General features: G+C 46.8%; 1 protein-coding gene across 5 annotated transcripts in view; it reads left to right on the top strand.

Moving 5' to 3' along the window:
* The first annotated feature begins 1,129 nt into the window (after positions 1 to 1,129).
* LOC149347898 (uncharacterized) overlaps positions 1,130 to 22,929 on the top strand; it is a 483,015-nt gene continuing 461,215 nt past the window's right edge. For 2 of the 5 annotated variants that reach the window (XM_089587632.1, XM_089587621.1), the window contains exons 1-2: positions 1,130 to 1,470; positions 21,841 to 21,969. Coding sequence is in view for 2 of the 5 variants with exons in the window: in XM_089587621.1 (XP_089443747.1) it covers positions 21,906 to 21,969 (64 nt within the window). In the remaining 3 variants the exon portion in view is untranslated. Of the gene's footprint in view, positions 1,471 to 10,099; positions 10,126 to 21,840; positions 21,970 to 22,929 lie in introns of those variants that run through there. The other 3 variants (XM_089587641.1, XM_089587631.1, XM_089587622.1) reach the window with 2 other exon arrangements.

Raw genomic sequence — 22,929 nt, 5'->3', positions numbered from 1 at the left:
ACAGCTGAACCGCACCGTACAGGAAGGGAGCAAGTGGAGTGAAAGAAGAAAAAGAAAGAGGGGCCGTAATGAAGAAAATGAAAATTGTATTTGAGAAAAGGAAATTACGCAGTAACTGTTTCGCATATGCCGGTGGACACCAGTCAAAAAATTCAGGGGGCACTTTACGCGAAAGCGTTTCCTGGCCACTGTGTTTTTATTTTTCATATTTTGTTTTTATTTATTTATTTATTCCTTTTCGTAAATTTATAGTTTTTTATTTTCTGTTTCACATCTTATTTTATTTTATTTTGTTTGCATTTTTATTTTCTTCTTATTATTTTTTATTTTCCTTTTCCTGACTTTACTCCTTTTTATTTTATTTATGAAGCACATGCATTCACTAGATGCGCCTTTATTGATGCTGGAACCTTGAGCGTTTTAAGCAGTGACGCCGAAAGGCGGACGAATCTGCCGACGCGTCTGTCGACACGGCTGCCGACGCGTCTGTCGACACTCCTGCCGACGCGTCTCTCGACACGGCTGCCGACGCGTCTGCTAACGACAGTATGAGGCATTAAAGGCTTTCGCCTTAAAAATTTTACTTGAGGAAAGGAAATTGCGCAGTAACTGTCTCACATGTTTTGGTGGATACCTGTCAAAATTCGCGCGCAGGAACGTCACGGCCATTTCGACCAGTCTGAAACGCGGACAAATTTGCTAACACGTCTTGGTCACGACAGTATGAGCCATTAAAGGTTTCCGCCTTAATGGGTAATTTCGACCATCTGGAGATCTTTAACGTGCACTTCTATACACTGCCTGCTATCCTTTTTTTTCGCTGCCCCAGCTCAGGTGCTTCCAGTTGCGATAGCAGATGCCGGGGCAGCAAACATTCTTTTATCTTCCATATTAAACGTACAAATAAAAACCATTACTACTACTACTGACATCGCAGAACATATGAACGTGTTTTGCGTTTCTCCTCCATCAATAAACGCGGGCGCCGTGTATGTATGGAACTCCACTACGGCGCCTCTTTTTCTTTTCCTTCTTTCACTCCGTTCTTCATCTCTTCACTGACAACGCGTATCAGGTGTCTGCCTAGATGTAGTACGTACGTACTGCCATGATTGCACCTATCCTTTCCTCAAAGCCAATTTCCGTGAGTGAGGTTGAAGTGAGGAGGTGAGACAGAAGACTGACGCAAAGGGGAGCGCGATGTTTGTAGAAACAGAAAGGAGAGAAAGAGAGAAGGAAAGCACGTGATCACGCGGTGGTCCGCTCATGTGGCCTTCCCACAGAGCAACCATCCGCCTAACCAGACGCGTCTCCAACGTGGCGGCTGGAGGATGTCAGTGCGCGTTGTTCGGACCTTGAGACGGGCAGTTAACGGAGACACTCTGGAGGACACCTGGTGCTATGCATGCGACGGGCAATAGCTTTCCACAGCTGCCGTCACTGCGGCGGATCGACACGTCATCGCATAAGGTGAGGTCTGCAGGGTCCACTAGTAATGGGAAACGATACCATCTACAAGGGCTGCGATGGTGGGAAGGTGGGTCCATAGCGAGACAACGTTACTCCGGTGCGGTATGGTTTGAGCATCTGGGAATCATTTGGCAGTTTACATCTGCATTTGCTCGGCGATCAAAGTGTTGTGAGTTGTTTGGATGCAGCTTCGTTACAGAGTTCGACGCACTTGTCTGCTTGTTTAGCCGGTGAACTCTCTGCGTTTAGCCGAAGAACACTCCGCGTCTGTTTTATGGCCGCTAACGAGGTGTTGCCGGCATTTGCGTGTGCGTGCTGATTCTGGACCGCGTGCTTCAGCGGCGAGGTGTTTTAGAAGGGATCGAGGATTTCGCTAAGCCTGACGGACTGAAATTGCTCAAGATGGCGGCGATCCCTTCGGCCGGGGAGGCTATGGCGGCCACATGCACGAGCCTTTGCAACTAGGCCTAGCGTCGCGAATTGGCGCGTTCCACTGAAACGTCAATAACGCCTTCCATGGGTGTGCATCGATAAAAACGTTTAGAATTAAAGAATATTGTGTTTAAATATACGAATGGGGTGGTGAATGTTTTTTGGGAGACTGGCCGCTGCCCAAGTTTCGGGGACGGGCGATTGTGCCGTAGGCCTAGTGGTTCCGACTGTCGAGAAATTTTTCCGAGTGGATCTTGCGCCTTCGAGTTCACTCCTGATATACAGACACGACCTTCCTTATATGCGCCGTGACGGATAAGAACGTAAACAGATCTACTGCGAAAAAATTGGGAGGACGCTTTGGCTTTAAGAGCGGGACGCGACAGCGTGTTGCAGCATTGACACGGGGTCCACGGAATGCTATCACCCGTTCGGCGCGACGCCTTGCCCGTTTGGAAGGGAAACGCCTCTCTCTTTCATATCTCGGTGTACACCGAAAGGAATATACACCACAGTACATGTTTCCAAATCACCCAAGACAATACCGTATTCACTATAGACGCGCCTTTGTTCATTCCAAACCATCGAGCTGGCGAGGCGGAGTGGTTAGCTTGCTCGCCTCGCACTCCGGAGGCCCTGGTTCGATTCCCCAACTTGACCGATTTCCTACTCGGTTTTATTTATTAATACTTGTGGGATTTTTCGCTCGCGGCCAACACCGCCGACGACGACACCGGCTTTTGTGCAACACGGGGCCCTTAACGCTGTCGCGTTAATGACCGCGGAAACGCTCGTGTAGCGTCCTGTCGGGAAGCCGTCGACGCATGGAACTCGTACGACGCTGCTGTCACGGCCATTGCATGAATATTAAGGCGAAAGCCTTTAATGCCTCATACTGTCGTTAGCAGACGCGTCGGCAGATTCGTCCGCCTTTCGGCGTCACTGCTTAAAAGGCTTAAGGTTCCAGCATGAATAAAGGCGCATCTAGTGAATGCATGGGCTTCATAAATGAAATAAAAAAAGGAGTCAAGAAAAGGAAATTAAAAATAATAAAAAAATAAACAAAAATAAAAACAAAATAGAAATAAGATGTGAAAATGAACATAAAAACAATGAAATTAAGAAAAGTAGCAAAAAATAAAAAAGAAAAATATGAAAAATAAAAAAGTAAATAAAAACGAACAGTGGCCAGGAAACGCTTTCGCCTTGCGCACCACTTTAGAGAGCCAAAGTGCCCCCTGAATTTTTTTTTCAGGCATTCTAGTGGCCGGTAATTGGCGAGACCATCGAGCACGTTTTGTCAGCTCTCAGAGAGTTTGCCAACACGTGCACTTCTGTGCCCGTGGAGATTGCTACTATATTATAAGTCTTCGGCGTTTCATCGCCGCGTGCCCGGGAGCGAGTGGTGCTGGACGCCTCCTACTTGTCATTTTCCGCTGCCATTCCCATTGCAAGAGCAGGCGGCACAGTTCGCGGTCTCGGCGTCTCGATACGCTGCCGATTCCTGATCTGTTAGCTTTAATGATTGTCGCCCGTCGCCGCAAGTCATGATACCTGATCTGTTAGCTTTAATGATTGTCGCCCGTCGCCGCAAGTCATGGATGATACCGACTGTGACTGGTACACTGTCGACTGAGGCGAGGACTTGTATGAGAATCGAACGCCACCGACTGAAAATAACTCTACCGATTATGTGGAACCCAGTCTTCTCAAACGGACACTTGTCTACTTAAGATTGGTATTTCAGTGCCGTCGAGTGTAATTGGGATTCAATCAAACGCCACCAACCGCCGCCGCAGTGGCTCAGTGGTTATGGTGCTCGACTGCTGACCCAAAAGACGCGGGTTCGATCCCGGCCGCGGTGGCTAGAATTTCTTTGGAGGAGAAATTCTAGAGGCCCGTGTACTGTGCGATGTCAGTGCACGAAGAACCCCAGGTGGTGGTGGTGGTGGAACTTTATTTCCAGCGGATATAGAGGAACGACCCGAAGTCGCCCCCCGCTTAAACGGCGGCCGCTATATCCCTTGGGTAGCGGCGGCGTCTTCAGCCAGCTGGAGGAGCTTGATCTGTGTCCCCGGGTCAGGGCTGAGCAATAGAGCCTCCCAATGATCAGAGTCGGTAATGAAGCGACTCGCGGGTAGGGACTGCGGGCAGTTCCAGATCATATGATTTAGATCGGCTTTGGCATCACAATTTTTGCATTTGTCTGAGTACAGTCCATCCGAATAGAAGCTACACAATTGGGGATTTGGATAGGTTTTAGTTTGAAGTTTACGCCAGGCTTTCGCCTGTTGCTTGGAAAGCGTTTTATCTGCTGGGGGAAATCTGAGTCTTGCAAGCCTGTAGTGCTGCAGGATTTCTCTGTAAGAAAACAACCTGTCCTTGCCGGAGTATAGGGCGGGTGTACTGCACGACCCAGCTCGGCGGGATAGTTCTCGAGCTAGGTTATGAGCCACCTCATTACCAGCAAGGGAGGCATGAGCAGGCGTCCAGATTAGGCGAGAACCCCAGGTGGTCGAAATTGCCGGAGCCCTTCACTACGGCGTCTCTCATAGCCTGAGTCGCTTTGGGACGTTAAACCCCATAAACCAAACCAAACCAACCCAAACGCCACCAACTTGGAACGGAACGCTGCCACCTGAGATTGGACGCTGCCGGCTAAGAGAAAAGCACCACTGACAAGTTACTGGCGTAAAGTGTGGTAGGTTTGTATTTGTTAAAATTAGATTATTTCCGACTGTACACGGAACAATGCTACACTGGTTAGATGGAAGCGGCGGCTGCTGCAGCGGAACGGACCGGAACTCTAGTCGCATATATAGCTCCACTGAACGCTCGCCATGAAGGCAGCTGCCAAGCTTGATGTGTGTGCTGCAGAACGCACTAAAATTTTCCATGGCCAACGTTAAGACCACTTTTAAGGAGAAAGCATTTAATGGCTCATACTGTCGTGACCAAGACGTGTTAGCAAATCTCTTCGCGTTTCAGATTGGTCGAAATGGTCGTGGCGTCACACAGCGCGAATTTTGACGGGTGTCCACTGAAATATGTGACAGTTACTGCGCAATTACCTTTCCTCAAATACAATTTTCGACTGGTGTCCACCGAGATATGGGAGACAGTCTAGAGAGTTTTAGTATTGCGGGCTTTGCGTAATTGCGTGCATAGCGGAATAGCGGGTCCAGAGTGCGCATGCGCAGAACGCTAACAGGGAAATTGCGTTAGCGTACGCACGCAATTTTCAGAATTTAGTGTTGCGGCTTTTGCGCGCTTAGCGTGGAAACATGGCGGCGTCCTTTCAAGCGACAGCCGCCCGCTTCAGCCGATTCAGCAGCTCTTGCGATTCTGGTCGGCATGTTTACCGGCAACTACTGGTGTTTTTGCTTTTCGCTATGCCTTACCTTGCTTCGACGATAAAGTTTAAGCTGCAATTCAGCCCAGTTTTTGAGATACGCTCTCGATTCTGGAGCGCGCAAGCCTAATGGAACCTCAAGCTGCACTGCTACCGTCTGCAACGGCCCAAAGCGCAGCAGACACCTAGCAAAAACGTCTGGAACGAGACAAAAATAGATTTGGAGGTTTTTCGCGGCGTTTTATGGACTTAAATTATGTAAAGAGAGTTTATCATAAATTTACAAAAGTTTTTTGAACATTATACGTCATGTGATGGCAAATACTCTTGCTCCAACGGCTTGTAGTTAACATTGCCTTTACTAGATGGCGCCACTATTTTACGTTTTTATTTAATTTTATTTTAATTTCGGGGTCATTTTGCAGACGAAAATGAACGCTGCACTAATAATTCATATAAAAAACTCGGAAATATTATACTTTTGTAAGTTAGCGGCAGTGTCCACCATTTTAGAAGGGCCGTTCGCATCCATGTCAAGCAGATGGCGTTTAACGTTTTCGAAACGCTATACTATAGCTATACTAGAACTGTCTTTGGGGATAAGTTGCTTGCGGCACGCTAACGTAATTTTTCTTAGGTCCGCTATTACGCTAACGCTATACTAAAACTCTCTAATTTACTGCGTAATTTCCTTTCCTCAAATACAATTTTCATTTTCTTCATTACGGCCCCCCTTTCTTCTTTCACTCCACTTCCTCCCTTCCTGTGCGGTGCTGTTCAGGTGTCCACCGAGGTGACAGAGAATTACAGCGCCATTTCCTTTCATCAAAAAGCGTTGCGTTCCAAGGGCAACGCATCGCGCCGAACGGGTGGTGGCGTTCCGTGGACTCCCTGGCAGCGCTACAACACGCTGTCGCGTTCCACTCCTAAAGGCAAAGATTAAGCGTCATTAATTGGCAGTTAATTAATGCACCAACAGAATGGGAAGCGAACAGTCGCGTAGCAGAATGCAGAACTCAGGCTGTCGCCTTTCACCACTTTAGCCGCTAAAGTTCCTCGTAATTTTTTTTTGTCTTTATGATTTCTGACCGGTAAGGGGTACCTGGTAAGCTGACTACTTTTGCGTATGCTCAGGACGGTGAAAACATTGCTGAGGCACACCTGGACGTTTTCATTTGCAAAATAGCAACGGTCCAACCACTCCTGAACCTGGTTAGAGGGAGAAAGCTACTGCGTATCGGGCAACTAGACGGGGCTTGGCGTCTGTAACGTTAAACTCCACGCTGAGGGCCTTTGACTTCAGTGCCCCGTTTCTGCCACAACGTTGTCAATGCCAACGCGTCCAGCGCCCATTTGTCACTACTTCCACGTAGCTTAAAGTACGACTGAAGTGTCCACTTGCCCTGGGGGGGAGGAGTTATGCGCGTTTCCTTTGCTTTCGAAGCTTAAGGTCATTCATTTGAAGGTGAAACTGGGGTCACCGCGAAAGTGGCTTTACCCTAGCGTAGCGAAGCTTTCAATTAAAAGAAATGAAAATGGGTTTTGAGGAAAGCAGAGGCATGGCAAGTGTGGATACCTCAACAGACTCGAAAGACACGTGTAATAACTATACGAAGGGCAGAATTAGCGGCATGGCCCTCAGGATAATCAGTGGGGCAGCAGCCTCTGCTGAGAAGACACCCATACAACACATAATCTGGGTCCCAGGCCACGCAGGCGTAGCGGGGAACGAAACAGCAGACAGCCTAGCTCGAGGGCTTACATACCGAGCAGGCATGTCAGATGTTCTGGAGCTTCAGCTACTAGCATGCGAGGGGGGATACACAGAGACATTACAACTATACAGAGGGACTAGATTCAAGTACCCACCACCACACAAAGCCCTCTCGAGGGAGGAAGCAGTCGGCTGGCGTAGGCTACAAACAAACTCCTTCCCCAACTTGTACATCTATAACAAGATGTCACCAACACAATACAGAGCAAACTGCCCCTGGTGCGGCGACACACCCACACTATACCACATCACATGGGAGTGCGAACGAAATAAAGCATTCCACCAACACGAATTCCCGAGTGCGGAGCAATGGGAGAGCCGGCTCACCAGCAGCGAGCTCGCGGCCCAAAGGGCCTTAGTGCGGCACGCTACTGATGCAGCGCGACTCAGTGGAGCCCTGGACTAGGGGCCCAACCTTGCTGAAGAGAAGCCTCAAGTCGCCGGCGCCACGAAAGACGACGGATGCTTCGAATCCGCGAATCTCTTAAAAGATCTAAATAAAAGTTTTCTACTACTACTACTACTACCTCAACCGCGCCGCGAGAAGGGGAGGAAGGTGGGAAAGAGGAAAAAGGGGTGCCGAAGTGGAGGGCTCCAGGGTAAATTCGACCACCAGGGAATCTTTACTACACTAACATTTAGTGCAGTTCCTGCTGCATCCCGCCCTTTCCCGCAGTATTTCGATTGTCCGTCTCCTTGATTGAGGGACCGTGCAGTGGCGCCGCTCTTTTACCCATCCTGATAAGTTCTATATTTTTTACCGATAATTTTCAATATCATTAATCCTGAAAATTTCTGTTATTTGTGAAAATACTTTCCTCTAAAAAAAGGGCAAATTTCTAGTAAGTGTTTTTTTTAGAGGGCAGTTGGGCGTCGTGGACGCAAAGCGGCGCTATACCCCAATTTGGGGGAGGGGACTGGAGAGGGACAGGCGGCCACTTGGACACTCAGCCTGCAGGCAATGTACGAAGGAGGTACTGCTTTAACGTGCACTGACATCGCACAGCACATGGGTGCCTTTTGCGTTTCGGCTCCATCGAAACGCGGCCGCCGCGATCGGTTCGAACCCTTCCGGCTCAGTAGACGACCGCCTTAGCCCCTGTGGCGGGACACAACTGAATGCATAACCAATTATCAGGAAATTGGTTTGGTTTACTGGGATTTTACGTCCCATAGCAACTCAGGCTATGAGGGACGCCGTAGTGAAAGCCTCCGGAAATTTCGACCACCTGGGGTTCTTTAACTTGCACTTACATCGTACAGTACACGGGCCTCTAGAATTTCGCCTCCATCGAAATCCGGCCGCCGCGGCCGGGATCGAACCCGCGTCTTTCAGGTAAGCAGCAGAGCGCCGTAACCACTGAGCCACCGCGGCGGGGTGATTATCAGGAAATTAAAGGGGGAGTAACTATCTCAATCTTGGTGGACGCTTAACCGCGTCGTGAGGGAAGGGCAAAGGTGAAAGAAAAATTCAGGGGGCACTTTGGCTCTCTAAGTGCTGCAAGGCGAAAGCGTTTCCTGGCCACTGTTTGTTTTTATTTACTTTTTTATTTTTCAAGGGGTACCATAGTGGACTGCTCCGGAATTATTCGGCCACCTTGGATCCCGGCCGCGGCGGCCGAATTTCGATGATGGCGAAATTCTAGAGGCTCGTGTACTGTGCGATGTCAGTGCCCGTTAGAGAACGCCAGGTGGTCGAAATTTCCGGAGCCCTTCACTATGGCGTCCCTCATAGCCTGAGTTGCTTTCGCACGTTAAACCCCAATAAAACAAAACAAAACAAAACCTGGTGATCTTTAACATGTACTGACGCCGCACAGTCTGTGAACGCCTCTTGCGCTTCGCCTCCATCGAAACGCGGGCGCCGCATGGGTGTGGAACTCCACAGCAGCATCTCTTTTTCCACTCCAGCGTCTCTATTTTCCTCCTTTCCGTCCGTCCAGCTCTGTACTGTCGGCGCGGTTGGGGTGTCTACCTAGATTGTTCAGCAGCTATTATAGGTGTTTCCTTTCCTGAATACCAATTTCCGTGAGGGAGGGGGAACGGCGGAGGTGTCACAGAAGGCTTACGCAAGGGGCAGCGCGATACTTGTAGAAACAGAAAGGAGAGACAGAAGGAAAGCACGTGATCGCGCAGTGCTCCGCTGACGTGGCCTTCCCACAGAGCAGTCATCCGCCTAACCAGACGCGTATCCAACGTCAGTTCGGGGGGATGCCAGTGCGCACTGACAGGGACGCGCATAGAGTTTCTTACTACTACCTAGAGGGAAAGCTGGCGGCGCTGCACTTCAGCCAACATGGACGCTCAAAGCATCATGGGGCGGTGAGCTACTTGTTGCGGCACAGTCGTAGTTTTTCGGGAACACAGAGTGGCAGTACTAAGGCGTTTCATTCCGAAAACGTAGTGAACGTAGTTCGTGTGTGCGCAGACGACTTTCGCGCGAACGCAGTGTGCAAAAGCCATAGTAGTGAAGACGCGACGACACACGACGCCAATAAAAGGTTTTACTCTTCCGAAATGCCATTAAAAAACTTCTTGAAGTATCTAAGCAACAACATTTTTTTTTAAAACATATTTACTTTTAAAAGTGCGCCTGTTAATTACGAAATATTAGTTTTTTTAGTGTTCATCACTTGGCCAATAGGAAAGCTAGTCATGTCTTGTTTTAGGCAAACATTGCACTTAAATGCTTTTCTGCTCGTTTGTTGCAATCATTAGACAAGATATTGAATGTTAGGACGTTTGTAGCTATCAAACAGCTTTATTTTTTTATTATTTTTTGTCCAAAAGTTGCAGTTCCGCAACAAGTAGCTCACCGCCCCATGATGCTTTGAGCGCCCATGGTGGCTGAGGTGGTCACGTGGGGTCTCCATGCAAACTCCCATAGACGGCTTGCCAGCTTTCCCTCTAGGTAATAGTAAGAAACTCTATGGGGACGCGAGACCGGCCTTCATCGGAAGACGCATCGGGGGCTCCTGGACGCTAACGGAGACGCTCTGGAGGACACCTGCAGTTATACAAGCGACAGGCAACAGCTTTCCACGGTAGCTTTCCACAGCGGCTGTCACTGCGGCGGATCGACACGTCATCGCATAAGGTGAGGACTGCAGCGTCCACTAGTAATGGGAAACGATACCATCTACCAGGGCTGCGAAGGTAGGCAGGTCGGTCCACAGCGAGACAAGGTTACTCCGGTGCAGTATGGTTTTAGCATCTGGCCATCATTTGGCAGTTTATATTTTTATTTGACCGGCGATGAAAGCTTTCCGTTTTTTGGACACAGCTGCGTCGCAGAGTTAAACGCACTTCTCTGCTAGTTTAGCCGATGAACTCTCCGCGTCTGTCGTTCAGTCTATGGCCGGTAACGAGATGTTGGCGGCATTTGCGTGGGCGACCTGATTCTGGACCGCGTGCTTCGGCTGCGAGATATTTTAGCGGAGATACTAGGCCTTCGTTAAGCCTAACGGCTTGAAGTGGTGCAAGATGGCGGTGATTCGGTTTCCCTCCGCTCCTTCGGTCGAGGAGGGTGTGGCGGCCACATGCACGGGCCCCTGCGACTAGCCCTACCCTAGCGTCGAGGAGCGCCGCGTTGTACTGAAACGCCAAGTACGCTGTCCATTGGTGTGCATCGATAAAAACGTTTAGAATGAATGTCGTGTTTAAATTTACCAATTGGATGGTAAATTCGTTTTTCGGACACTGGCTGCTGCCCAGGCCCTTTTCGGGGACGGGTGACCGTGCCGTTGATGTAATGGTTCCGACTGTTCAAACCTTTTACGACTTCATCCTGCTCCTTCGAGCTCGCTCCTGAAATGCAGGAGACCTTCATAAAAAATTCAGGGTGCACTTTGGCTCTCTAAAGTGCTGCAAGGCGAAAGCGTTTCCTAGGCCAATGTGTTTGTTTTTATTTACTTTTTATTTTTCATATTTTGTTTTTTATTTATTTTTTTGCTCCTTTTCTTAATTTTATTGTTTTTTATTATTTCCGCATCTTACCTTTATTTAGTTTTTATTTTTCTTTATTATTTATGAAGCCCATGCATTCACTAGATGTGTCTTTATTCATGCTGGAACCTTGAGCCTTTTAAGCAGTGACGCCGAAAGGCGGACAAATCTGCCGACGCGTCTGCTAACGACAGTATGAGGCATTAAAGGCTTTCGCCTTAATACTGCTTGTGAGGAAGAACACACACACATCTGCTGTGAAATAACCGCGGAACCTTGTCCGTAGCGTCCTGCCGGGAAGCCGGCGACGCCGACTCGTGGAACTCGTGTACTATATGCTGCTCTCAGGGCCATTGGACGAATATTTTCCACCATTCCAGTGGCAGGCGGGTAGTCGGAGAGACCATCACACACGTTTTTTGTCCGCTCTTAGAGTGTTTGCGGATACGTGCACTTCTGTGCCCGTGGAGATTTCAACTACTCCGTCTAAGGCGTATCATCGCCGCATGCCCGGGAGCGACAGGTGCTGGACGGCTCCGCCCTTTTCCCTAACCTTATAAAGCGAAAGCCTTTTATGCCTCATACTGTCGTTAGCAGACGCGTCGGCAGCCGTGCCGGCAGATTTGTCCGCCTTTCCGCGTCACTGCTTAAAAAGAAACTGCGTCGAGGGTGGGAATCGAACCAGGGCCTTTGGCATTTGAAGCGGAGGCGCTACCACTCTGCCACGAAGGCTCAAGGTTCGAGCACGAATAAAGGCGCTTCAAGTGAATGCATGGGTTTCATAAATAAACGAAAAGGAATAAAGTCAAGAAGATGAAAAATCCAAAATAATAAGAAAATAAGCAAAAATAAAAATAAGAAAAGGAGCAAAAAATAAAAACGATCTGAAAAATAAAAAGTAAATAAAAACACTGTGCGCCAGGAAACGCTCTCGCCTTGCAGCGCTTTAGAGAGGCAAATTGCCCCCTTCTTTTGTAGTATTATTCATAAATATTATTAATGCTGACATTTCTTCGTTACTTGTGAAAATATTTTCGCCGAAAAGAAAAGCGCAAATTTCTACAAGTACTGTTCGTTGGAGGGTAGTTCGGCGTCGTAGGCGCGGGGCGGCGCTGCATTACCCGGTTTGGGGGAGAAGACAGGAGGCCACTTGTCCCTCACGCTGCAGGCACTTATAAAGGCGGCACTGCATGCTGTAATGCGCACTGACAGGTTCTCGCTTCGGCGAGCGCGGCTTCGGCCGCTTAAGGCCGTTGTACGATCGCTTTTAAGCGGATCCGCCAGGCAGGCGGACTGGCGGACCGAACGACCAGACAATAGGCATTCGCCCCGTTCGGCAGGCGAAAGGGAAGTTGGTGAATTTCAACTTTGGGGCGGACGAGCGAACCGCCCGGCGACCGAATTGCAGCGATTGGCTGCTTTTTACGTGACGTAGGCATCCGCTCCTGCCGGGGCAAGATGGCCGTCCGTCGACTGAACTGGGGAGCGAGGCATAGGTCGTTTCTGTAGAGATGGCACCTATGCCGCGAGGCATACTATATTGACCACATGTTGATATTACGAGTGTTCAGAGCGACTGCGAACTTCTCCGCGTGCAGCAGCGGCGAGCAGCGACAGTTTCCCGAGTTGAAATCGACGCTGATGTAGTTGACAGAGCGCCTCTTCAAACAGACGCAAGACCTACGTGTTGGCGGTGTCACGAAGTGTTTATATGGAGCTGTTTGTGGTTGCTGCAAGCGTTCCTAATTCCTGCGAGGATCATCACGCACACCGGCGAGCAAAAGCTGCTCACGGTGAACTTCTGTGCGTGCATGAGTTGCCTAGCACAGTGACTAGTGTCCGCGTAGTGAAAGTGATTGCGATCGAAGCGAGTGCTTTTACGTCAAGGAGTGAAATGTGCATCTTCGAGAGCTCACTACACACGCCGTGCTTTCCGAATGCTGAAATGAACGTGGCGTTGTGCAGCTAGTCGCATTCGTTGCGATGGTTGCAGTGATCGCGACCGAAGCGTGCACACGGCGTTGTTGCTGGCTACGCATTCGTTACCATTTTGTTCGCGATTCGTGTTGGCACTGTGCTTGAGAATTGCCGTGTGTGCGACGTGACGCGACGCGAGCTTGGCTGCACGGCCGTAGGACTGTTTGCGGCGACAACAGCGATGTCGCCATCCTTCTGCGCTTTGGTGCTCCATTCAGTACGTTTTGTGATGATGGGTGCTCGGGTTACGACTCGCCGGAGAAACTGTGTAACCTGTGTGAAAACATCAGTGCAGTGCAAATTTATCTTCGGGAGCGTCATTTCTTTTTATTTCCTGCCGGCTGTGCGCACATTTGCCTGCAATAAACATATCGGCGTGATGAATGGGTGACTGAACACTTCCTCTAGCCATTTCGGTTTAGGTCGTAACAACATGGTATTATACGATTACAAACAAGAATCATTGCCGCTTTTAAATCACGACTGATTGACACAAATCTCTAATATGTGCCAACTCATAAGTCTGTTTTTCATGAGCATTTCAATTCATGTAGTGCAGAAAAGAAAAGTGTGGCAGCAGCTTATGCAATCAAAACTGTCCGCAGAGCAAGTTGAGCATAACGAGTCTTGATAAAAAAGAAGAAAAAAATATTGAGAAAACCTTTGCCATTGCTTTTTTTCTCTTTTTGCTTAGCAGTGTTAAGCCAATATTGACAAATGCTTGGCTGTATACAGTTTAAGTGGGATGTTGGTTTCCACTGCAATCAGAAAAATACAGTGGTCTTGAAGCACCTCATAGGCAATGACAGTGTCTGTTGTTGATTTTGCTCATGGTCCTTTTCGATCCGGAGATCAGTGGTGTGAAACTAGATGTGTTCGCAATACTATTGTTGCAGAGCTGCTCGCGAAATCGGCTTTATTGGTGTTAAGCGGTTGTTCAGCGGCGCTTCCTGGGTCAGCCGCAGCAGTTTGTTTAACAAGACATTCTCGAAGCTTTGAGAAGATCTCGTCGATGCACTTGCATATGTCTGTCTGCTACCACCTTCATTTGCCTGTGACTGCTTGCTACAGACATGACTACTTGCAGACTGCAAAATAAGCCCTCTGGAGCTGGTAAAGCTACGCTAGGAACAAAGACGATGGTAACAACATCACTGCACAGGGTAGCAATTCTTGCTCTGTCGTCGTCCTTTAGCAAAGTTTCGACATGCCAACTTGCCCCCGGTGCACCCCACAGTATGCTATGATCAAGTTCTGTGAAATTTACAGAAAGTAACAACGGGAAAAGAAGCAGGTTGTATAGGCATATCTAGTGCATGCTGTACAGATAGCTTCCTGCCTTATTATAGCCTGGCCCCTCTGTTTTTAACCCTTCATCACCCAGCACCCATGGCCCTATTTGTGTTATTGGCATGTGCTGCAAATCACCAAACACATTTCATACTCTTGACCCTGCTAGATTGTTTTGGCCCATTAAGTTGTTTGATTCAAATCGGCAAGCTTTTAGAAGACATTTCTGCAATAGCCAACTTTTCCTTGCTCTTCACGACATGCACCTTGACTACAACATCCCCCTATGATGCTTTTGTTCTTTGCTTTGAAAAAGCCTGCGATTCCCCTATTTATGTGAGGCTGGTTTTCTCGTGCTTTAACTTTTTAAAGCACGAGAAAAGTTTTAAACTGGATCCAAGCTTAAACAGCCAGCCTTCCGCAGATTTCCCTTGCCAATTCTTATGTATCTTGCCTTTTCCTGCAATCTCAGACGTCCGCCAAGGCACTCCTTTGGGACTCAGCTTTTTTATTACTTGCATTATTACCGTCCCTTCAGTGTTTTGTCACATGCCTTCACTGACAGCCATATGGGGTCTGCCATATTGCAATAAAAAATTCAGGGGGCACTTTGACTGTCTAAAGTGGGTAGAGGCGGAAGCGTTTTCCGCACCACCTTCGCTGTTTCTGTGGCACTGGTGGCGTCACATATAATTGAGTACTAATTACTAAGTGATGACAAAACACTAATTAATAGTTAATTACGAATTAATGCCTGAATACTAATTAACTGCTAATTAATTACGCTTAAGCTTCGGCTTTAGGAGTGGAACGCGACAGCGCGTTGTAGCGCTGCCAGGGAGTCCACGGAACGCCACCACCCGTTCGGCGCGATGCCTTGCCCTTTGAACGCAACGCTTTTTGAGGAAAGGAAATTACGGAGTAACTGTCTCACAAATTCAGGGGGGCACTTTTTTGACCTAAAGTGTGGTCACTGATGTGTGGTTGATGTTAAGCTTCGCCCCTAAGAGTGGAACGCGACAGCGTCTTGCAACGCTGCCAAGGAGTCCATAGAACGCCATCGCCCATTCGGTTCTACGCCTCACTCGTCGGTAAATTGGATTTTGAGGAAAGGAAATGTACCTGTCCCTCATTTGTCGGTGGACACCCAAACCTCGCCGGAAGGGAATGGAGGAGGATGAGAGTGAGTGAAGACAACGTATTCACTAGACGCGCCTTTGTTCATTCCAAACCATCGAGTTGGCATGGCGGAGTGGATAGCATGCTCGTCTCTCACGCCGAAGACCGGGGTTCGATTCCTGAGCTCCACCAATTTCTTAATCGGTTTTATTTATTTATATGGCCTGACTAGTAAAGCTAGTTAGGCTAATTGGATAATTAAGCAATTAACTAAGCTCAGTCCCACTTACTTGGAGCATCACTATACGATCCCTTCAATTGGTTGCATGGTTACTAGCCAAAGTACAATTGGCCCCGTTTGAAATTCGCGCACTGTGACGTCACGACCGTTTCCACCAATTGAAAAGCGTGACATTTTCTGTCGACAACTGCTGCTTACAATGATGAGACATTTAAGGCTTCCGCCTTAATACCAGCATTTCAGTTCTCCAAACCAACAATTAGCATGCCCTGCGTTGGCCCCTTTGCTAATGTTACTAAGAATGCACTAATATTGTTTTTTTATTGTCAGCATTACATTTTGCCAACTTATAAGGCCTTCCGATAAAGGTATATTCACTGTATACTGGTTCAAATACCTAATAATCCTCGTACACCCACCCACAACCCATGATATCTACACTCGACGTGACCTTAGTATCGCCGTCTTCCAAGTTGCTTGCGTTCAAATCCCTTTTGTGGCATCAGCTTGTGTATTCGAATGGCACATGCCACAAAATCTAACTTAACTAGAATCCTGGAATGAGTTCAGACCTGAGGCACTTGTTTTATTCTCTCAGACTATTTTTGAAGCTCCAGTGTAACAGCACTAAAAGGGAATCTTCAAATTTCTGCATGTCGTGCAGAAACTGCAGATTTTTTAAAACTGTTTATTGTCGCATAACCAACTAATCTGTTCTTAGTCATGGTTCCTTCTGCACTAGTCGCACAAGCAGTGTTGTGCCTCAGTTAGCGCATGCCACTGCATTTCAAGATTCATTTTTGTTTTTGCCACAAAAGGCTGGAATGGCCTTCCAACTCACAGGGCTTACTAACCTCTTGTCCTTTGAGCTAGTCACTGCAGAAATCCATGCAGTAAATGATGATGTTCATCCACTGAATTAGGTAAATCCCCCAAGGTGAAGATTTGTGATAAAGGAGTAATTACTCATTAGCATCCACTCAAGTGAAGCCATAAGGCTACAAAGAAAACCTACAAAGTTTTCCTTTGTAGCGGTATGGCTGTACTTGAATGCTAATGGTTAATTACTTCTTATTAGTATAAATTAGTACTGTTCAGGTATAATAAATGTTAACATAAGTTATTGTAATAAAGTGCTTAGCCACTTGCTCAGCTCAGGAAACCAATACAAAGCTATCTTATGTGTAAGAACTATCCTCACAATCTATTTCAAGTAATATTGGGGCAGATTTACACAACAGTTTTGTCGGACGCTTTACAGTTGCATTTAGGCTAACTTGCACACTGCACAAGCCAGGTCTAGCCAGCTAAACTCGTGCACTGAAAAGCTAAGCATGCATTACTGTGCCTATCTGTGTCAGTCTTTCCTTGGCGCTTCTCTCTTATCGTATCTTCAGCTAAGCAAGACATCGACTTCATAACATGGCTCAGTGAGAATGCTGCAAATGCATACATATGCATGTGACTTTTATATATTCAGGATAGTGTTTACAGGACTGCTGGTTCATCTTAAACACAAAAGCCGTCAACTTCAAGTTGCAGTATAGAGATGCAAGAAACGACAAAAGCCATCACTGCTTTTCTGTTTTTCTTCGGCATTCTTCGGCCTAACTTCATATTGCTATTTCCCAAATTTCTGTTGCCTGTCAATGCCTTAGTTAATTTCTTTTTTTGAAAGCAGACTGGCAGCGATATAGGTATATTTTGCTGAACATGTTGATAGTCAGCCACTAATAGCACTCTATAATTCAGCATATGTTAAGTGGTATGAACATCACTTAACAGTTAGCAATGTTCACTTTTGCTTGCTACCTTGGGAAGTGGTCATCGTTACATTCAGCCATTCTACATTTTACTGATCAGTGAAAATAACTTTAGACATTGCTTTAAGGCTGTATCAGAGAACATATGCATATATACCTGTCACATACTTAAACGGCTTATTTGTAATTTCATTTTATACTACATCATAGCTCCCTTACTGCAAAACCCAATTTTACAAATTCTACTTGAGGTGTTAGTGTTTGCTCGAGATAACCAGATAATATGGCCATCGTACCTTGTTCCCCTGACTATACAAGTATTCTTTCTCAGCCTAAGCCGGGAGCCGTGGCCATGTAAGCCCTCCAAATTGGTTCTTGCATTTACTGAACCTGTAATTCCGTTTACTGGCTCCGACATCATATTATATTTATATTAATGAGAATGGCGTGCACAGACTTCTATGCAATACGAAGGCACCAACTTTGCTTTGCATTCACAGCGACATTTGAGAATGCTTTGGAGTTGCACAGAGTATATTCCAGCTTGTTTTGTACATGGCAACAATGACATGGCCTTCAGCAGAACTTCCAATAGTTGTTTTCAACACTGCATTCTGTCTTGTGCAACTGCAATATGAGCTCGGGAAGAAATGCTAAACCACAACTTGATGGCCCGCTGTCACTGTGCAGAACAAAGCCATGCCCTTTTAGCCCAGTGATGCACGTCTAAGCCCCTTTGCAGCCACAGAGTGCTATTTCTATGTTGGCTTTAATAATGGCGTGAAAAACATGACAAAAATAAATCATTATTGTTGCATTTTCACTGTTCTGTGAAATGCATAACTGCTTTAATTACAACTGATTTTACGTGTTCCAGTTAGCTGGAAACATAACTTCTCATGTCCATTAGCATTTGTGTTTGACAGCAGTGTTGTGCTAAGTTGTGAATGTTAAACGCATGCACAATTAACACATACCCCCACACGCACGCCCGCACCTTATATATTGAATAGGTAAGCATGTCTTTTGCAGTAACAGTATAGGGAGCCAAAGAGAAGACCGTTTACATATTACAGTGACTGTGCAAATTGCTTGGGAAAGGCTGCAAGTGCAATTATTTTTTTTTCTCTGTCAGCAATGCAAAAACACTGAAGTGTGCTATTTTGAATAACTGACAAAATTTTAAGTATGCAATCGTAACTATTTTAAAAAGTGGGATTATGCCGATAGTAATTACGGACGGTTGTTAGCAGTCTGTACTGCAGTGTGGCCCGATCGAGAATTCGCAGTAAGAACCGCGTCGTCGCAGCGAAATCGTCAGGGCAGCGTAACTTTCAGAGCAGGCAGCATTCTGTTATTTTGGGGCCGGAAATCACGGTCCGTTGTGAGAACGTATCGTCGAACGGGGACGCGATGTGACGCGTTTTTCAATCTCTTGAATAGAAATGATCCAAACACGTATCGTTTCCGACGGCATCGCTTCAGATGAGCAGACTTGCCTTCGATCTTGCAAAGTTTTGTCGCGAATTGTTTCGCGGCCGTCAGGGTCGTCTGAACCGAGATTTGTGCCGTTTCAGCCCGAATCACAGCCGACCACGAGTCTACCTTTGACGAAAATCCCGCAGCAAAAGAAACGTTGACGCAACGGATATTGTCTTGAATACGCCGCATTTAATATGGGTAATTTCTACCGCAAGATATCTGCGTGTTTCGCTACAAACACATGCCTGTACCGCTGCAGGCGATTAGGCGGGCGGCACTGCCGGGAGCGCCAATCGGAACGTTCGAACCATCCGTCTCGTCCGTCAGCAGCAAAAATGATCGTACACTCTAAAAAAAAAGGTAGTTGAGGTTACTACATTTTAGGGTAGTAACGACTGTCACATATATGACTACCTAGGTAGTAACTGTACGTAGTAACTGCAAGGTAGTAACGTTTACTACCTCTCAGTAACTGTACGTAGTAACTGCGAGGTAGTAACATTTACTACCTCTCGAGAGAAAACACCTTAAGAAATAATCTAATGACTTTTGACATTAGAATCGTATGCATATAAAAGATAGTAATTGTGCAAAATAAGAGCAAAAAAAAACTAGAGCAAAAACAAAAAAGAAAAAAAAATCCCTGCCTTCAGGAGGATTCGAACCGCGGACCTTTGACTTTCTATGTTCAAGTTGTTTCTATCCTGTTTCTATGCTTTCTATCCTACCACGCTAACCACTACGCCACGCCACCAGACGTTAACTTGTCAACTTATGTGCCATGATATGTGCAGCCACAGTTGTTTCTTGTTCTTTTCATTGCGTGTAAATGTAGCAGCAGCATCTACATTCTCGCACGGGACAACAATGTTGTTGAGAAGGACCTTTCAGTGGCTGATGGCCAATGACATAAGGAAATCTTCTGTGTTAACGAAAAAGAGTCTCTGCTGAGTTTTTATTGTCGAAAGACATTAATACCTGACTTCGTGGTGACTTTCTAATGTGTCACAAGGAGTGCATGAACATGACGTCAGAAACTCAACGCCCATTTTTGTGCATCTTGTAGTAAACCGGAAGGAAAAATGAGCACAAGTCAGGCACAATAGCTTGGGGTTGGTGAAAAAGTGCAATTAAGAAATCAAACTAAAGAGTGGAACACATACGCGCTGCGTATATTGTATTGAAAACAAAAAACTGCACTGGCAATTTTGTTAGATTTGCTGCCAATTAGGAAACCCTTTTCATTATATAAAAACATGGGGCATTGAGTAGCAATGTCACCGGGAATGTTAGTATACGTACATGTGCATATTCCGATCATCCATTTCCAGATCAAGGTAGTAATGGATACTACCAGGGTTATAATGAGGTAGTACAAGTGTAGTAACTGCCAAAAAAACGTAGTAACAGCAGAAGTTACTACCGTGTTACTACTTAATTTTCTTTCCAGTAGTAACAAGGTCGTAGCAACATAGTACATAGGTAGTAGGGGTTAAAAAAAGGTTGTAACAGCAGCCGTTACTACGTTTTCACTACCTTTTTTTCTAAGAGTGTACAACACCATTCCGCCCCACGCCCGAGCGGAGGCCGAAAGCGAGCGGTTCGCTCGCTGGCGGATCCGCCCGAAAAACGATCGTACAACGGCCTTTAAACAAGCAGAGTTGGCTTAACCAAGTGCCGTCATTTTCTCAAGGAATACTTCCAAGGATGTGCTTTATCGTTTCGTAGGGGTGCTTGAGGGTCTTATTATTAGCTGTTTTGTATTGCTCGTGTTAAAGCAGTTTGCAGAGCACTCTACTTAGGTGATGTCCAGCAATTCCGGACAAAAATTATGAAAATTGGAAAAGTGTGCGATACTTTTACGGAAATATTGAAGGTCCATTCTTTTGATATGCGGCAAAATACTTCTTTTTAAGGGGTCACGGCAGCCCATTTTCGCGCATATCCTGGTTATTGCATTTGACTACCGACACGTCAAATTATAAATCCCCGAGGTTTCAGTTAATTCTGTACGCTAGATATTTTTACAATGCATTTTTTCGTTCCTTTCGCGAACTGCTAGCTGGCCTGGCAACCGCTGGTCTCTGACGTCGCAAGGGCATGCCTCGCGTCGTCTGCTGCGCGGTGTTGGCTGCTTTGTGGTGCTTGCGTGCACACCGTGGACGGTGGTAGCTCAAAAAGTTTTTTTTATTTGCTTAGTGAGATAAAATTCATTTTCCGTGTTTTCTTTTCGGAAGCCTCCAGCATAGTACGCGAGCTTAGTGATTCTTGGGAAAGCGGACTCGCTCGTGGCGCCAAATTTCTGATTCTTGAGGAAACAAAAATAGATGCACCGCTGCTTTATTATTTACACTCAGAAGCATGTTGTTCATATGTTATTCGTCTGGTCTCTTTTGAGCAGTCGTGTGTTGCCATATGTGAAAATTAAGCGGCAACTGCTGGCCATACCTTCGCCAATGTGCTCCATGAAGGGCGTGTAGCGTTCTTTCGCTGGCTGAAGTTGTTGCCCGCAGTTTGTGGGCTATGATTAAACTGAAGTTATAACAATGTGGCACTAGAGTAAGCTTGCGGCAGGAAAGGAGCAGAGGAAAATTGCCGAGTGCGATGGCTTCCCCGCTACATGTGCGCGTGTGCAAGTCGAACGCAGATTCTTTTTTGGGTCGTAGAACCCTCAAATAGTCGCCGCCATCTAAATGAGTTCCTTATGATAATAGTCCATCATGTAGCATCGTTTAGAATTGCTGGGTATGGTTTCGCTTAAACACGCTGGCCATTCTCGCTTGACTGATGCTTTCACAGAATGGAGTATGGAACAGGCTCAAAGCTTACGACGAAACGTGGCTGTTTATTGTTTTGGGGAAGAAATTTCTGCCCTCGCCGTTGCTGCACCCTATACATCGAAACTTGCTCCTGACTTTGGAAGCACCGCGGGTATACCTTCTGCCTGTTTGGCGTTGCGTGCAGCTAGTGACGTGCGTATCCATGGTCATCGCAGGGAGCACCGGAGTTTTGGATGCGGCGTCGTCAAGAGAAGCAGCCTGGAAACCGGCTTCTCTGCATATGACTAGGCCGCCTCTGGCGGTAATCGCTGTGGATCTTTTATTGCGCTTCATGCTGCAAAACAGTAAGTGTGCTAAGGGCGTCGTTCTGGGCTGCGTATTAGGAATATCTGTCAAGTTTACGATGGGTGCTAGCTGATGAATAGGCTCGGAAGATGGGTTAAATATGACGGGATTAAATTGTTTCAGCGCCGATTCGGCGCAGCGACCATCTTGTCAGTGTATGAGAATGGCACAGCGAAGCACTAAGACCAACGTCTATATTAACATAGATTGTACCGTATAACTGGATCTCACAGACCTAATCGGAGCAGATATAGCAGAGCAACAGTACAGAAAGATTTCGTTTGTGCAGTGGTGGTATTCGAGCACGCGTTCCAACTGCACTGGTACTGCTAATTAAATTTATTTTGTTTTTTAGGAGTCCGTGAATAAAGAGGTCTAGTCAGAGACTACATAGCTGCAAATTAGGCCCACGAATATAAATATACGCGTGGACTCGTTGCTTTCGCCGATCACTACGTGCCACTCCGCCGATGGCAGAGCAGAAAGCCGCCACGGGACTGGTTGAAAGGTTGGTCGACTCCTCCCACCGTCTGCGGGGAAGTAAAGAAAGAGGCCGAAGCCGGGAAGTTTAATCGGATTTGAATTAGAGAAACCGGCCGCACAGGGCTAATTGGAAGTTTCTAAGAACGCTCGGAACGCGTAGATCGAGTTCCGGCGGTAAAAACATGAGTTCAGATTGCTGTTCAGCGCAGCTTTAAGCAGCATCAGCAGCACACAAATATCAGACACACCACCGAAAGAGTTTCTTCGAGAAATTTTTTAATCGCGCATTAGAATAATGCGCTGCTTCTTCAGCGCTGTGTGTTCTCTGCCTGTGTCTGTTCCTCTCACCCGTCTACGTCACTGCTCCACTGTGGAATTCGCTCAAGACACGCGTCTGTGGGAATGCAGTTTTCTCCAAACGGAAATTGAAAATTGTTTCTTGAGGAAAGGAAATAGCGTTGTATTTGAATCCCATT

Source organism: Amblyomma mixtum, chromosome 4 (genome assembly GCF_055824585.1).
Source record: "Amblyomma mixtum isolate Tamu chromosome 4, ASM5582458v1, whole genome shotgun sequence".
Taxonomy (NCBI): domain Eukaryota; kingdom Metazoa; phylum Arthropoda; class Arachnida; order Ixodida; family Ixodidae; genus Amblyomma; species Amblyomma mixtum.
The sequence above is the reverse complement of the archived record's forward strand: the minus strand, read 5'-3'. Positions and strand labels throughout refer to the sequence as shown.